The sequence below is a fragment of the Ptychodera flava genome, chromosome 3, assembly GCF_041260155.1.
Source record: "Ptychodera flava strain L36383 chromosome 3, AS_Pfla_20210202, whole genome shotgun sequence".
Taxonomy (NCBI): domain Eukaryota; kingdom Metazoa; phylum Hemichordata; class Enteropneusta; family Ptychoderidae; genus Ptychodera; species Ptychodera flava.
The window spans coordinates 15,239,283-15,257,353 of NC_091930.1; the positions used below are offsets into that span (position 1 = coordinate 15,239,283).

Genomic DNA, 18,071 nt, shown 5'->3' on the forward strand with positions numbered 1-18,071 from the left:
ATGAGTTCTGAAAGTGGATATTTCGTTTGTTTCGTATATGTTTTAAAACATATGAACAACTCTTCTAGTTTGCAATATTATCCAATAACAATGCTTGGTTTCTATAGGTCAGGGGTTATTTCTCCATAACATGCCTAATTTTCGGAATACAATATACCCATTCACAGCATATCAAGACCTATTAATGACACTAAAGAATATTAACAATCCTTTGTAATGTTGTAACTATGGCAACATATTAAACAATGCTGATATATTAATGTTGATTTTTAACATATAAATGATTTGAATGCCAACATTTTTCTTAATATGTGTCAGGAAATATCACCAACTATTATTAAGTACAGACATAAAAAAGATCCGCATGAACCACATAATTAGCGTAGATAAAACTAGTTCTATAGCCGAAATATATGTCGTAGTCAGCTTCAGTCAAAGTAATGGCATTATTCATGATCCATATCACGCACGGTAATACAATTTTCATTCATTTCGAGTAAATCTAGTAATTCATCACCCTCTTCTTCTTCACAATCATCGACATGAATAAAAGGGGTCGCCATAGTTATCGCTGCCTTGCCAGGAACAAAGGCCTGGCTGAGTAGATTAATTTGACAGCAGACACAATTGGTGACATGTAAATAAAGGGAAGGCAACTCCACACATCGTTAATGTCTTAGTTGTTTGCTTTTCATGAATGGTATTGTGTCTATTGAAAGTGTATATTTTGTTCAGCTGGTTTATGTAAAGTGTTGATTAGCCATGGCGAGACGAACCCATACTGCACCTACGTATACGGTTAGATTCATTGTTGAATTCAAACTTGCTGGTTTTTTTTTAAGATTGTTTCTAGCATAACTATCATGCATTTTGTAAGTGGTTGTTTGATTATTAATCGTTTGACTGTATTTCCTGATTTAATGCTCTGCCAGCTGATTCGATTGCTTCATTGTGTGGTGTATTAATATACATTGACCCTACGTTTAGTGTTACCTATGTCACGTGATGTTGGCCGGAACTTTGATTGTCTCAATGTTGTATCTCTGATGTATGTTGGTTATTTCTTCGCGATTTGTTTGAGAAAAACGTCATTACAATGAATTCTGGATACGTGAAAGGTTGGATTGCAGCATCCACTTATAATTGGACGTCCTACGAGCTCAGTTCCTGGTGGTGGCATTTTGTGCATAATTGGCAGGAAGAACCAAAGTGGTGTTAGTATTTACTGTTAACCTGATTACTCGCCATGGCTAATCAACACTTTACATAAGACAGCCAAACAAAATATACATTACACAATATCGTACACAATATGAAGTTACAGCCAATAACCCAAACCATTCAAGGTAATAAACTTACCAGGTCGCACAAACACAAAAATGACAATTTCAGAAAGGACCATCTTGAACCACGTTTATAAGAAATAGTTGTACCAGGTGTCAGTGGATGTGTAAGCGTACCCTTCTCGCATACGACACCGTCAAAAATGGCCCAAAAGTGTCAAAAGAAAAAGTCATCAAGTTAAGATACTGAATCACTCCATTAGTCAAAGTAAGGAATGCTTTCACTTTATTGCCAATGATGAATGTCTTTCTCGAAAGTCATTATATGTGTTGCAATCTCTACAGTATCTCAGGAACTGAAACAGATGCAATATTGCTAGACAAGTACTGATAGTTAATAATTGGAAAATCAAAATCATCCCGCTTGTCATATAGCCATGTTTAAAGAATATTCTGTCTAATTTGAATAAACAGATCAAGATATGAAGCCAAATCCATACTTTCCGTTGTTTTTAGGATCTCGAGCTCATGTGGATAAATATGATGTAGATAATTTGTTATACTGGGATTGTTCCAAATTGAAACATCATCAATGTATCTGTGCGTGTTGTTAAAAAGCTTAACAAACCTTTTACATCCAGATTTATTTATAAGGTTGCATCTATTCGGCTTCATATGAATATAAAAAAACAAAACAGCAAGAAGTGGTGGCACAGTTTGTTCCAGTTGGAATGCCAGCAGTTTGCCTAAAAACAATGCCTGCAAATATGATTAATGTGTTATCAATGAGGAAATGAAGCATCTCAATAACTTCCTCATCAGTAAAGTTCAGTATCGTTACTCAAAGTGGAGGAGTGGAGTTGCTTCCCCTTTATTACATACCAATTAATAAGATGAAATGAAATTGGGTGCCTTCCGTCTTCATGTGCCACATAATTGAACTGAAACGTTCAATATTTCACAAATGTGGTTAATTATCCATCAAAACTATTTCTATAGAAATTCAAACTAAAGTGACATCTATTATGCATAAGGGCCATCTGAAATACAGTTATTATGTTCTTATTTGTTCTGCTATATAGTAATTAGACGGCAAAAGTTCCAGTGTGCTTATCCTCAACAAACAAAAACAATTGCAGCACAAAGCTCGGATGTTTATTCTCCATACTGTTGGCCCTATTCGTACTTACACAAAATTTGAAAATGAGTCAAGATATTCACGAGTTATATGAAAATGTTCAGTAAGAACATGCCCAACACACGTTTGGAGTTCATAGCTCTATTCCACATGCTGAACCTTTCATGTGATATATCACTCATTAGACTTAAAGCATGTTAGAGTAGTTAAAAATGAATTTTGTAATTTTATATTAGAATTATGCAAATGGGGTATCTGTGTGAATTAGGGGTTTACGGCCCTACTTGGCAGTTACACATCGTCAATTTTCTTGAAGAAGAGAAAATAAGCTTTCAAATCATGTATGATTAGGCTGTATGTGAGATGGGTAAATTGAGTGTGAAAAATATGTGGGTTCTGTCGCTCGCCAACCACGAACAGGGAACTGTCACTTTATTGAAATTACACTAGAGCTAAGCCCTTGTGTGATATTAACACAGAATTTTTTTCCAGATCAGTATATCTTTATTAACAGTAAATGGTTAGTCTTAACATCCAACCGCCTTTAATATATTTATCAAAGCTCGACTTGATCAATCACGTGACCCTGGCTACTATTTCCTTACAGCTTTTGAATCGCAACCCTTCGACGTCACTTGCAGAATGAATGTTTCTGGTAATACGCTGGTGAAATGTAGAGTGCAGGACGGCTCAGGTGACGTCATTCTACAGTTCAATGCGGGAAAATCCTCTAAGAAAGGTATTCTTATACTCCATTTATAAATATTTTAGTCTTAATAAGGTCAAAGCAAATCACTTGCCAAATACCACAAGAGTGTGCGACGAAACCTCAAAGATTTGGTTTTTCACCCCAAGTTTGCTTATCAAATGACTATCAAAATATGAATTCATGAAGCACCCGTTGCTATCGACTTGCAATGATAGAGTAATCTCGTATTGTCAACCTTGCGGAGTTCCTTAGAATGCTTTACATTCACACTGACTCTTGCGTATCTTATTCACTCATTAGTAAAAGGTCAATTGGTGCGCGTAACATGAGTATGCAAATCAAGTTATATGGAGTGCCAATCAGTTAACAGAAACTCATCATTTTCTAAAACTTGTTACCTATGAACAATACAGTGACAAAGATTTTTCACCTCATTTTAACTTCTCCAGAATAATTCCCTGTCGGACTGGGCCGATGACCAAGTAAAATGATAATAACCTCAAACCATGGACCTTAGAGTGGGTGTAGGGACCGTGATTAAAGGCCATAGTCTTAGGCTGTGTCCCTGCCTATATCACATTGAACGACACAAGCCGTAAACTATTTTTTGAAACAAACAAATTTGCATTAATTTTCGGTTTTCTCTTCTCAGGCATGAAAATCTGGATCACAAAGACAAAACTGAAAACGATTGGAAATATACTGCCACCAACGACCGTCGTGGAACAGTGAGTATCTTTCCATGGCTGCCTATCCCACTTCTGCCACTGGCTGCGCTATGCTCACGAAATGGATCCGATGCCGTTGTTACAGCACAGCCAGCGGCCGGCATCACAAAGGCACGGACGTACTAGACCGTTACCATGGCAAAGATAGACTCTGTATCTGTAGCTAATTAAAGGCGACGTCACTGGCAATTCACCGCGTGAAAAATAATGCATTGTCAAGAAAATCACCATTTTTATTTTATGTGTGCGCATAACTAGCGGCCAATGAAATGTGTATCTAATAATTTTACTTTCGGCAGAACCTTCCACAGCAGACCTCCACAGAAGAGGAAACAGCCAATACACAGCAGGTGGTTTTCTCTGAAGTGATCGCTGTGTCTTTACTCCCTGCAGAGGCAATCTCATCACGTGACATCAGTGTCCTGGTAAAATTTAACCACGGAAAGGTACAGCATATTTTTGAAAATACCATTATTGTGACGTAATGATCGACTCACTTTAAAACATTTCAAATCGATTTTTGGACTCGAATCTCTTTTCGGCATACCTTAATCGGCATTTTTTTCTGTATTTCTTTCGTTTAACGTCTTCATATATTTACCCGTTCGAGGTCAATACATCTTAAACTAAAACATTGATTAATAATTTATCTTTTATATCTACTCTTTATACAAAATGTTTTTATTGGTCTAGTACTAATCGTTATTTCTTTGAAGTCGCCTTTACAGGTAGGGTCGGTTTCTAAGACATGCGTATACCTGGTGGATGGACACGAAAATGGGTGCGTGATACTGGTGTTCTGATAAATCATGCAATTAAGGTTTCTACACAAAAGATGATTTGCCATCTTGATATCAAATCGCCGTGTGAATAGCTTAATCCTATCTGCAAACAGGAAGATATTTCGATGCCAACAAATTACAAAGAGCAGCAGCCCAAATGTTTTCCATGAATCAAGTGGCATTAATTCAGATCACAGTTCACTTCGACAACTAAACTGTTGAATAAAAAAGAAATGGAAAAAAGCATAGAGAACAAATGCACTCGATACTTTGTGAGTCGAACATAAATATGATAGTCGTGACAACGCATACTACTAGACTTAAGGACGAATTTCTACAGGCCGAGACCTTCTCGGACGGGGTCGATGTCTGACGGTTGAAAATAGATTAAAACACCTGTTGCGCAAAGAGGGTGTCTGTTGTATACTTGTCCGTTTATCTCTCTCTTATTCTTTCTCAATTCAATCCTCTTCTCTGTTTCACTGTCTTTCCGCTTCTTCATGTTTATGTGTGTGTTTTTCTTTTAATTTCGCCTTTCTTTCTGACTGATTGTATGATGGCTTTGTGCCTCTCTTTCCAGCCGTCAATCTGTCTGTCCCAGTATTCTGTATTCTTGTATTCGTCAAGCTCTCTATCGGTCGTTCTGCCCGTCTCCGTCTCTGTTTCTCGAGACTCTCTCACTCCTGTTTGCATTATCATGTCAATTCTGACACGCAAAATGCTCGTCGTTTCAGAATTTGGAAAACCGACGGCTGCTTTATCCAAGAAATGAATGACGAGGAAGGGTACACCCTGTGTAATTGCAGCCGTCTCGCTGAATTTGGCCTCATCATGACGTTTACCGCCAGAGTTGCTGAAATTGTTCACACAAGAGAGGTACAGGAATAAATCAATTTAGACGAAGAGGTCTTGAGAACAAAAATCTGAATGTGAAATGGTTCCGGCGAACGTTCGATAAAGATAACATACAGTTGAATCGCCGCTTTCTTTCTTTTTTTTTTTTGGGGGGGGGGGAAATCAACTCTGTTTCGAAGTATTATTCGGTAACTTTTATGAAACAATGTCCAAAATGATCATATTTTAACAGAATTGGAACTAATTGGCAGATAATGAAGTTATATTGGTTTAATCAGAAAAAGAAAGCCCATCTACTTTTCTTAAAGATTGTATTTTTGTAATTCACTTGTTTTTATAATTTGTAATATCGCAACTTTCACCCAAAGGGCATCTAACACCTTTGATCAATTTTACCAATGAAAGATACTATTCTCCAAAATTAGTTCCGATCGTGCTTTTTTTAATTGATGACAACCGCTGAAAATGATGTCTTTTTTCTCCCTGATACTTCAGGATTTTGCAGTGATAATTCTGGGTATTGTTATCGCAATTTACACATTATCGCTGGCTTTGCTTCTACTCGCAAGGTATGTACGCTTCGCTACATTTTTTCGGCGGTTATTGCCATGTTTCAAACAAGTAAACTTAAAACATTTCAGTAACGGTGTCTCCACGGAGCATACCATGTGCGTTTCATTCGGCTTCTTGCAGCTCACAGAGATCTGTCCATCATTTCAATTTCAAATTTTGCAGGATTAACAACGATCACCACTTTGTCCTGAAGAACACACTAGTCTCTTTTCTCTGTTTGACGGCTTCGATTTTCACCGCAATGAAATCCAAGTATGACAGGGAGGGAACGGTGAGTTTCTCTCACAACAAGAATCAGAAAATACACGTGACACGTCGGGAATGATGACTCTTTTGAAACTGACAAAATGCACAATAATTTGCAAAGTTTTATTGCGATTTAATAATGAAGAGAAATGTACTAAAGATGACATTCAGGCAATCAGAGTATCTCTCTCTGTAATTATGCAAAACATCAGAGGATGTGTGGCCGTGGACATATATCATACCACAAGGTTGCTCATTTAAGGACGAATAGATGTAGATTAGAAAAGGGTATGTTGTCCTTAACAATCAGACTGTATTTTTATTAAATACGTGGCAAGGAATAATTAAAGTGGGTCTTGTATAAAAAAATAAGTCTCTGACAATATGCAATATATGCCAGTATTTTTATGCGCATGTCTCTCATACATAATGTATTTTAATTCACTCATCTGTAGGTGCACTGCTTGTTAATCGCATTCTGCGTGAATGCCTTTCTACTCAGTGCCTGTTCCTGTTCCTTGCTGGCGGCTGTTCACCTGCTACTGAGAATAAGAATATTCATTTACAGGAGTTCAAGGGCTAGGTAGGTCACAGAACCATGTTTATGATAATGCATGAATATACAAACAAGCAATACCGAAACCTGACTCAGATTCCGTGATAATAAAGTTATCAACGAGGCAGGCCTCAATTCCTCAGCCTTGCTTTAGTTTTTGTGCTTGTTCACACTGAGTATTCCCGTAATTTTAGTCCTGTGTTCTTTTGAAAGATGAAGTTGATAAACCTGTCCCTCTAGAGAAGGTGTTGATTTAGTACAGTTTCTTATTTCCCCATTTAAACTGCACGGACGACGTTGATGGCGCTAAGATGACGATATTTTATGACCGTTACGATCAATAACTCTGGTAAAGATGCGACAAGAGCTACTGTCAAAACAACTTGATATTGACAGTGTTTTTGATTATGATGAAGTATATTGACGACAACGATGACTGTCGATGATAACGGTAATGAGATGGCTTCAGTCGCACGTCGCAATAATAGGGAAAATGTGCATATTATTGGTATCGCAAAGGCGGCGTTTTTTTTCAAGAGTGACGCGCCAATTTGCCAAACTCAGACCGTTCAGTTGGGTTAAGAACAGCGATCGGGTCAAATGAATAAAATGGAAAAATTAAAAAGTCGAATCCAACCTTTCCTTTCATTATCTTTCTGAGAAACGAGTTGATAACAATACATGTTTCTATTTTGAAATCATAGCGATATGGTTACGATACATTCTCATGCAAATGTTAAGCTTAATATTATATTATTGATAAGAGAGTGCACGTGGATGGTTAAATCCAATGCTTGTATGGAATTTTTAAGGCATTTTTTTTCTCATCAACGTTAATGCAACTCAAATGTCTGTTTGTTTGTTTGTTTTACTCAACAGGGTATCCTATTTAATCATTGGTTGGGTCAGTCCAGTCATCTATTGCTTGTTCTCTGTTGCAGCGATTCACACAGATTACAGAGACGCTAAACTGTAAGGCATTGGTCAACGCTTTCCTTTTTCTGCATACAGAGTATGTATGTATGTATGTATGTATGTATGTATGTATGTATGTATGTATGTATGTATGTATGTATGTGTGTGTGTGTGTGTGTGTGTGTGTGTGTGTGTGTGTGCGCGCGCGTGCGTGCGTGCGTGCGTGCGTGCGTGCGTGCGTATGTATGTATGTATGTATGTATGTATGTATGTATGTATGTATGTATGTATGTATGTATGCATGCATGCATGCATGCATGCATGCATGCATGCATGTATGTATGTATGTATGTATGTGCGCACACACGCACGCCCGCACGCACGCATGTATGTACGATGTATGTATATATTTATCTATGTCTATCTATTTTTCTAAGTATCTATGCATGTATCGATATAACTATCTATATGTCCATGTATGTATCTATGTAATGCATATGTGTATGTCTGCATTATCTATGCATGTCTCTGCGTGTATCTATATGTCTATGTATTTATCTATGTATATATGTATGTAAGCAAGTACTGAGTACACTGTCGGTGGAAAAATATGCACGGATACATGCAAGCATGCATGTATTTAAACTTACATGTACACTTACGTACGTAATATGTACATACATGATATGCATGCATGTGTCTGGCCGACCCCTTTAGAGGTATGATCTTTTCGAATCTATTACATTTCCCCGATTTTTCAATAAAAAAGCCCTGCTTTTGGACTTATCTTACTCAATTTGACTGTTTCCTAAAAACTTCATATTTGTTTTATGTTTGATTTTTACTTATAATCTACTACTCTCCACGCACTTGCAGATGCTGGTTCATTACAGGCCGTGTAAGTCTCGTCATCATTATCCCTGCTATGGTTCTTTACATGGTAATTGGCTTTACATATTACCTTTTGCTCGTACAGACTGCTTGCGTGAGAGGATTCCTGGGAAATGTCAGCAAGATTGGCCAAAGTAATTATATTCTTTGTTTTGCGTCCCCGCCCGCTTAGGTTTTTAAAGTTTTCATGAAAAAAACACACAATGTATTTGAATAGGAAAATTTAGGACATGACCGCTTAGCTTTTTTGAACTAAAATTTTGTTACAATTTATTATATGCTGCAATCAAATTACATTGTGTTAATTTTCTTGTGTGTGTTTTTTCAGCCGCTTAGACGCGTACCTTTCCCATTTAGAGTGGACGCAAAACAAAGAATTTAATTACTTTGGCCTTACTTATATTTCGAGAGCAATGTGAGGGCGCAATGCCAGCTTATGTTATACGTGTCGTACTTAAATTTGAGCGAATTGACTTAAGCAAACCGAAACACTTTTGTGGACATTGAGTTGAGGAGATTAATGCACAGTTCATATGGAATATACTCAAATGTCAATCCGATAGCTGATAATGTGCAATCCTCCGTTTTCATGTCTACACGTGCGAGGGTATTTCTGCTGCTTCCTCGTAGTTTTCGACACGCTCTTACTGACATACAAGCTTCTTGTATTCGATATTCAGCTAGAGTTCTTCTTTTTGTTTTCTTCCTAGTCAACTCTTTCAGTGATGTTGCTTACGTACAGAAAGACGAGCCTCTACAGATGCAGAGTTAAGATGGAAGAATTCGGCCTCACCCTGTAAGTAACGTGGCCTATTTGAAAGAAAATACTCAGGGCTCGATATTTACCGTGAAAAACACAGTGTTTGGTTAATGTGGCCCTCTCTAAACGTTATACGGCAACCGTATTACAAAAATTATGATACAATTGTAAAACTCTTCAATGTAGACCTATTCTAGACTTCTTCAAACTTTGCAATTTTCGCGGTAGATAGTGCCGTCATATATTTTGTCGTGTCATTGTAAATTTCCTTGTTGAACACTTTCGACCAGAATTGTTGATATGAGTTTAATATGGGTGATGAGAGAAATATTATGAGGTTATTACGAAAATACCGCAAAGGATGCACGAGGACATTGGCGCAGCGTATCGCCTGACCCGAAGCGGAGGGCGATGCGCGGCGCCAATGTCCGAGTGCATCCTTTGCGGTAGTTTCGTAATAACCTTATTATATACATCTTGTATTTGTGACCAGGGCATCAATTGTCTAAGTAATGACCGTTCTCGTGCAATGTCAACAAGTTTTCTTCCGATTTATAGCGCAAGTGTGGAGCGCTATCTCGACGCGCTTCTGCAAGTTCTGGATAGTGTGTGTGTGCACTACACACGTACGTACAGACCGCGCACGAGTACATGTTCTGGCACTCGGTCAATGAGTCCTTTGAAACCGTTCAACAGTGAACGCGCAGATACAGCTGCAGGGGATGGGGCGCCTTGCAACCGTACGTGTTACGGAACAGGCGTTCCGTATAGCTTTTCGAGCACAAGCTAAATTCTATTGTTCTCGACGGTAGATGTATAATATATATATATATATATATATAATATATATATATATATATATATATATATATATATTGATAACCGGGAGGGCACGTTGTATACATTTTGTGTATATGTATATATATATATATATATATATATATATATATATATATATATATATATATATATATATTATATATATATATATATATATATATATATATATATGAGTCGGAAATGTTGCTGGCCTAGACGTTTCGCCTAGTCTTAGCTGGACTGCCACAGTAGGCAATGACCATTTCATGGGATATCCAACAGTGATATTGTTCGACTTTTATTTGTTTGATACCGTTGCTCCCGAGGGTGTCGAGTTTGCTCTTCAAGTATGGAGCTTCATCGTGGCACTGCACATTTAAACATTGTTATCACATGAACTGGCCCGAATTCCCACCTGTGTGACGTAGAACAGGACGGATAAGAAATCCGTATTACCCCTGTTGTACGTCATCAACCGGAACTTTTTTTCTTTCATGGTACCGTTCATACATGCGGGTCACGACATGAACATAGACCGATTTGTCGTGATCGATGACGTGCTCTCATGACACTTTTTCAAAAAAGGTGACCCGATAAATCCACACATGGAATATAGAAGGCATGTCCAGCGAAATTTCGAGTCGCTAAAACTATAGCTGTTCCCGAGAATCGAATAGGGATACCGCCGATCCAGTCGAGTCGCCTCGTAAGGCCTAATGTGGAAGTCGTACCTGGCGATCCCGGTCGCGGTTGGCGATAAACCTGAAATCTTCACCTCAACGGAAGTTCAACTGAATAATGAGTACAGTATAATCTTCGGGAAAGCGACATACAGGCACAAGCATAAAGTCATTCGACTAACAACGATAAATTTCCTTCATCATACAAACAATTCCGTAAATTCTTGCTCGGAATCAAACCTGTAGCGCGGCGTAAGGCTGTAGCGCCAGCGAAGACAACTGTTGAGCTGTATATGCATTGCATGCAGCGCTGTGGAATCCTATGTACTTCGAAAGTTGACTCAGACAACACTCAAAACAGAGTTTTCCGTCAAGTAAAATTAGGATGTATCTACGGGTGAGATATATGTCACTGCAAACATCAAAGTCAAACATTGACGATCGGGATTAACGAGTTGACACCGGCATGGCAGAGACCGGCGCGGTGACGGCAGCGTTGTGGGCATAAACCCGGGCATAAACATGCAATGAGGTACACTCTATGTGTCATCGAACGGAATCTTTCGCGCTCGCTACGGTCGTAAACTTGTGTGATATTTTGAAAAGCCACGGAATCTCTGAGAATGAGAATTACTGTTTCGATCGTGTCGTTGCATTTACTTCATAAATCTATTTGTAAATATTCTGAATAACTCTGAATACTATGGCTATCCGTCGCTAGCACGATGAAAGTTATGTCCACCGTACCGATGGCCGACTTGCCTTGGCATCGGTACAGCGCGAGACAATGATTGACAGGTTCACGTGACAGAATCCGTATGTCCGGTTGGTGGAGATACCCTTTAATGTAGCAAATTTCAGCTTGATGGATTTATGAATGAAAGTATCTCCTGGGTGACGGGCCGCTTTACTCTTTAAATGAAAGTAATCCGCGTAAGTAAAACACAAATCGCGACGAAATTCGTGCAATTTGTTACGATAATTTTGATCCATCTACGTCAAAAGAAAAATAAGAATACTGTTCATGTGATAAATATTAATCCCATGGTATTTTTTTCTGTTTGACGTCATCGTATACTCGTGTTTTTCGCGGAGCCGCACAACTTCTCGCCTTCGGCTCGAAGTTGTACGGCTCCGCGAAAAACACTCGTATACGATGACGTCAAACAGAGAAAAATACCATGGGATTATATATAAATACTTATTCGGAAGTCGACTGCTGAAATTAAAATCACTGTTTCCATCTTGTCCACAGCTTTGACCTGCGTGGGTTGGCATTCATGTTTGCCCTGTTCACGTTGAGTTGGATAGCCGGTATGTGGGCCATCACAGCCATAGCACTGCAGCCAGGGCCATGTTTACACTGCTTATTCTCCTCCAGGTAAAGTTATCATTAGAGCTTTATTTTTCTTTTCGGGGTGGTACAGGAGAGCTATGCATGCAGTAATCTGTACTAAAGCAATTTCTCGGCGGGTGCCGGTAGTGGGAACCTTTTTAAAGAGAAGAGGACAGTGGGGGAGTAGGGGGTGCGACGGGGTGCTTTTCTGGCTGGGAGTGGAACATGAAAACTCGTTGGTGGCAGATGAAAAATTCAAATCGTATTTATGGGGCTATCATCTGCCTCTACGAAGTTCAATTTGTTCAAATTAGTATACGTTAAGCTGGCATATCAACATTTGAAAGCACCTATGGATAAATGTTGACGCTATGAGTTGGTTGGCTGCCCCTAACTATACTTCAAGACTACATAGTCAAAAGTCAAACTATCAAAATAAAAGAGAACGTTAAACGAGAAACTGGCAGGCAAAAGCAGAATGGTTCTGAGGGATTTATAGAACAGTGCTTTGAAATATTTTGCCGAAATAGTGTCAATTAATGTAATTTGTGATGAAAGCGGACTTACGAATGACAAACAAGCGCCACTTACTACATTACAGCGACTATTCGTTGATGCGACGGCTGCGCTCTCACACCTTCCCTGTCTCATTGCTTTCTTCTGTAGGCATCGTTCATTGTTTACTACTTTGTGTCAAGAAAGGAGGTATGTATCTATATGGTATCTATCTGGTATCTATCTGGTATCTAACAGTTCTGTTCATTCGTCTGCAATTACTCGTGTAACTGTTACAAGAGCTCATTTGACTCCATTAACATCCTGAAAAGCTTTGTCATAACCAAAAGTTGACCGATGCAGTCACCATGGACCGTATCGAGAATATTTTATCGAGATCTTAGCATAATAAAGTAGGCTGTCTGATTTTTGCCTTGCTCAAAATATTCACTTCAATGCTACTTTGTTCAAATATTTTTATATTAGCTATTTGTCTATCACGTGATTCGTGAAGGCCATCTATGTACGGCCAACCATTTTAGTTTACCTGTTAGCAACTTTTTATAAGCATCTTTGATGCTTGGCCTAAAGCGAAAACATCTACCGACGCACATTCCAGAAAAACCCCTTCTTGAAAAATCTGGGAAATATCTACCTCAATGCTGTTGCAAGTGAAGGTTTTCCTTGCATTTAGAGATATTTGGGGGAGGGGTTCGAGAGGAAAAGTCAACTCATTAATTTTAGGGGAATAGTTTTTGTAAAAAAGTGAACCTTTGAGCTCTAACATTTGGATACACTTTGTATAGCAGTATCTCGGGGTTGTTTTCTGTCTTCTAGGTTGCCGATTCCTTGCGTCTCCAACTCTGCTGTGTGTACGGATGCGACTGCGCCGCCACGTCGGAGGAGCTGGCGGAAATCAACGTTCGCCGGAAAGGCGTCCTGAAGCAAGCCCACATCGAGGTGATCAAACAAAAGCGATGGCGTAAAGCGGCGAAGGACGTGAACGGGGCTAGTGCCGACGAGGTAGAATCACTGACGCCATCGCAGCGAGAGATTGAGAAACAATTGAGAAACTCCGATCGACTCCAATGGGAGGCGTATGTTAAACCACAGGGAACAGTCTGGGTAAGTGCGAGTACCTGTGACGACATGTGCGCCCTCAACGCCCATAGGTGGCACCTACAAATGTTGTAGGAAAGCGGCCTGATTTCGTTCAATTATGCCCAGCTGTTAGGTATTATTGTACATCAATCACACGCTTCCGATCGTCATGACAGCGTTAGCAAGAAAATTGTTATTTCACTGTCTATTTTTGATAAGAAAATGTACTTTTTCGACGCAGAGATAACTTTCTTGCAACCTGATCTTGTAAAGGCAACAAATTTGTCAATATTTAATGTACGTAAGTGAAACAAAAGTTACCTCGGATGTGTCTTAGTTGAAGAGTAACCAAGTCACCGAGTTCCTCAAACTGCTTAACTGGCGGAGGAGTTATCATGCATGATCCGTTGAATACAACAACACATGCCACCATTTCTCAGAAGTAAAAGCTACTGTGGCAGTAAATGAAACATTTGGCAACTTTTCCAGCATTGTCCCATGGATGAACTAGGAGTTCCTTAGTCTACTTACGGCAGCATTTTTTTTAAATACCCCGTTTTTGCTTTGCCAATATTAATGCATTTTGGGTTTCGCTCGTTCAGCTGTTGCTGAGTCATTTAACATTGAAATTTGATTGAAAAAGAAAAAAAATGATGTAAATAACATTCTAACGGTATTTTGCTTGACTTATTGGTATTTGTACCCGTGCTGCAAATAGTTTTATTCTGTTTCCTCGAATAATCGAATTTTTACTGTGATGACTCAGCAAAAATTTAATGACCGGGACCCAAAATATATGAGCGGGTGTTTTTGGGGTACTGTGGAAAAGCGCAATCTATATTCTCTATCCCCTTCTCTCTTTGCATTTTATAATCCTCATTTTCCCGAAATTGGTTGATAAAAATTCGCTTCAGGGTGCGTAATTGACGACCTTATTCTCTGGAGTGAATCCTCGCCCCCTACCCCCATCCCCCCCAAAAAAAAATGATGCAAACGGATCTTTTCTTCAAGTTGTTGAGTAAAACTTTGATGCATGACGTCACTCTGTTCTCTCTATCGTGATAGGTTGTAAAGCATAAGACGATGTCTCGTAACAACTTTGCTGATTCTCCAGAAAGTCTGGTCTAGTGGAATCACATCGATAATACCAAATTGGAGTTTTCCAACAAGCAAAGCCATACCCGGCGATGGAAGCGCATTCGCATTGCATTGGCTACAAAGCTATGGGTGACGTACGGCCGGCCGTACCAAAGTTCTCAGAGAAGACATTTTACATTAAGCACATATAGTGTGATGTATTACAGCGCATTTTGGTACTCACCTGTCAATTCACATCAAAATAATGTAATATTAAGTACAGTTATTTTCAGCATATATCAAAGGCCGAGAAACAGTATTTTAGGTAGTATGCGCCTCTAACGTGAAAGACTTCAACTTTTTATCACAATTTCCTCAAAGAATATTTCAACCATACTCTTTCAAAATCAAGAATAAAAATCGGGGAGCATTTTGCGAAGTTCGGTACCAGAAAATGAAATTATCAACTATTTACCGATGTTTGTGATTCAAAATGGCCACCATCCCTGTGTTAACTTAGTAGAGAAGGAAATGGTTAACAATTTTCTTACAACGAGAGCTTTAAAATGAACCCCAACAAGTGGTAGATCAGAAAAGAATTGTAAAAGTTTGATTGTCCGAATATCTGTCAACGAGGCGCTTCTACCTTAAGCGATTAACCACATCAAGCGACGGTAAACCTACAAAGATTTTGACCAGTTCGCGACACGTGAGCACGAGCGATAGTGAGTGCATATGGGGGGGAACTGGTCAAAATTGAGTGGTATATCCGTTGCAGAGGTACTTTGTTGTTATTATATCATAATATGAAATTCAAATTCTGGCGTGAAATTTCTCTAGCTCAGAGTTCATGCCTACTCCAACAACGAATATAGCACGGTATTTTTACGTCACTCTTGACCGTTCAGATTGCAGTATTTGCACCATCAATATACTTGTATGGTATCATTTGTAATTTATGATAAGATTACGATAAAGACGTTTTGGATTGAAGAGTTAAGAATACTACGCACACTTTTCTTGTGTATAGATATTGGGGTTGTTAATAATAGTACGCGGTGGAATTCCATGGAATTGAAATAACATTATGGTGGGATGGTTGATAAAAGATTTGTACATTTTGAAGAACCAGTTGTTGATACTCCTGCTGATATTGTGCTACATGATTTTCCTTTAATGATTTACATGGTTTAAGTGCGAACACAATTATTTGTCTTGTGTGTTTCGAATTCTGTTTTATATTGTTGACCTTTCCCATAAAGTAGACGTTCATTTAGTTTGTAAGCCATCTTATCGTTTCTGTGTCCTTGTACGATCTCTGAAATGTCAAAGGGTCTAGGATTAAGGCCCAGTGTATGAGATCTTACTCATTTAATTTAATGTGTCGCTGTCTCATGGTAGCTCTTGCCTTAATCCAATTGTCCAAAAGAACATTTCACATAATCTGATACAAGTTTTAAAAATGCACATCCCTGGTGTACAAAGAAAAAAACTCATCTAAGCACTGTTTTTAAATCGCTACGTTTAAAATTGATTAGTTCAGATTGTTTATTAAGTGTACTTTAATTCCCGGGAATATAATGACCCCGACTTCATTCAGAGTTTTTTTGCAAAATGTCTCATTGTCCGTCCATATAACTTTCAGTTCACGTCACTGTGAGGAATGAGACTTTAGGAAAAAATGTTTCTTTTCATCTCAATGAAATGAGACAGACTTGACACTACCCATCGAGTTTATTCAGTTCAAGTTTCATTACACCAATACCCTTGAATATGTCCACAGTCTCACTCAGAAATAAATATATTTGGACACAGGCACAAAAGTATCATATCGCCTTTAAGGTTTTCATTCAAACAAAAGCACGCTGTATTGGAAACACTTTGATGCACACTTTATTTGAAAGTAAACGAACTTTTTAGACTCTTTAATGATACAGCTAATAAAAAAAGATGAACCACATTTTCGGTGCGTAACGTCATCATTTGTATGAATAGCTGGATCGGAAAATATGTGCCCATGAATGTGAGCCTCTGCCTTAATGGAGAGCTACAGGGTTCAACTTAATGATTCGCACTATCAGCTGTAAGACGTGCATATACGCGTCCTTTTGATTTCATTTATTTACACTGATGGAGTCACCGTGGGGTAGTGGTTAGGGTACCAGACTCACTATCGGAGGATGGTGAGTTCAAGATTCCAGCACGGTGTTGTGTCCTTGAGCAAGGCAGGTTATGGGTACCTCGTCCTGTTATTGGGTTCACCTGTTGGATGAATAATAATAAAAAAGCAATATTACATCATGTACCTCTGCGCGCGCGTGCACACGCACATACACACACAAACTATTAATTAAACATTTACACGGTAAGGGAGTACTTCTATAGGGTGTTTTACGCACATATGTACCTCGGTTTTGCCACATGAAACATTTTAACCAAGAAATTTTGACTTAATCATTTTTTCGACTCCGGAGGAATATTTGACATTTGACTCCGTATTCAGCTAGAGTGCAAGAAAGTCTTGATGTCGCCCGACCAATTGTTTTAAAATAATTCATAAACACGGAAAGAATCAGGCAAAAATACGAATCCGTGAGAACTCTAATAACTTTATTAATTGTTGCATCCTACGCGACCAACATGACGGCCATCGGTGTATGTAAGTGTACTGGATTTCGTTCAGTAAATGCGATGATGAATAAGAAAAAAAAATCTTCCGTTGACTGAAGTTGCATCACTAGCGGGTTTTCAAACACAGTTCAGAGGAGTGTCATCCTGGTCTGCTCAGTTTATCGTGAAAGTGCTCAAGGTGTTTATAGGTAGTAGTTTCAATTACAAGATAAAAACTTGAGTCTTGCTCATGGTTAGTGGTTTTTAATGAATGCAGTCACCAAATCTTTGCTAAGATCAACGTTCGCTGTTCGGCTTCATCTTGAAAGAGTTACCGGACTTGGTAAACACTTGTCAGGGGAAGAGCTTTTTATCTTTAGCATGTTTTGCTTAACTGGCATGCCTGTCATTGAAAATCAAACCATCATCACAAAACACATTTCAAAGGCTGATATACTAATTTCAAATATTTTGAAATTGACCTTAAATTTGGAGGCGAAAGAAGAGCTTTTCGACT

At 38.7% G+C, this 18,071-nt stretch overlaps 2 protein-coding genes across 3 annotated transcripts in view; both read left to right on the forward strand.

The window, feature by feature from the left end:
• LOC139129608 (coagulation factor X-like) overlaps positions 1–3,911 on the forward strand; it is a 34,646-nt gene extending 30,735 nt beyond the window's left edge. For both annotated transcript variants that reach the window (XM_070695271.1, XM_070695272.1), the window contains exons 13-14: positions 3,029–3,160; positions 3,783–3,911. The gene's annotated coding sequence lies outside the window, so the exon portion shown is untranslated. The remainder of the gene's footprint in view (positions 1–3,028; positions 3,161–3,782) is intronic.
• Positions 3,912–4,160: 249 nt separating this feature from the next.
• On the forward strand, positions 4,161–16,903 carry LOC139129609 (adhesion G-protein coupled receptor D1-like). Its single transcript, XM_070695273.1, has 13 exons — positions 4,161–4,304; positions 4,575–4,639; positions 5,375–5,516; positions 5,991–6,064; positions 6,231–6,339; positions 6,770–6,897; positions 7,750–7,842; positions 8,662–8,725; positions 9,387–9,472; positions 12,191–12,316; positions 12,938–12,976; positions 13,604–13,891; positions 14,933–16,903. Exons 3-12 carry the CDS (start codon positions 5,409–5,411, stop codon positions 13,707–13,709), a joined length of 933 nt encoding a protein of 310 aa, XP_070551374.1. The 5' UTR covers positions 4,161–4,304; positions 4,575–4,639; positions 5,375–5,408; the 3' UTR covers positions 13,710–13,891; positions 14,933–16,903.
• Positions 16,904–18,071: the final 1,168 nt, after the last annotated feature.

Coding starts and splice junctions, on each gene's coding strand:
- LOC139129609 (XM_070695273.1), top strand. CDS start 5,409: ATGAATGACGAGGAAGGGTACACCCTGTGTAATTGCAGCCGTCTCGCT. Junction 8,726..9,386: donor CTGCTATGGTTCTTTACATG/GTAATTGGCTTT, acceptor TTTTCTTCCTAG/TCAACTCTTTCAGTGATGTT. Junction 9,473..12,190: donor GAAGAATTCGGCCTCACCCT/GTAAGTAACGTG, acceptor TCTTGTCCACAG/CTTTGACCTGCGTGGGTTGG.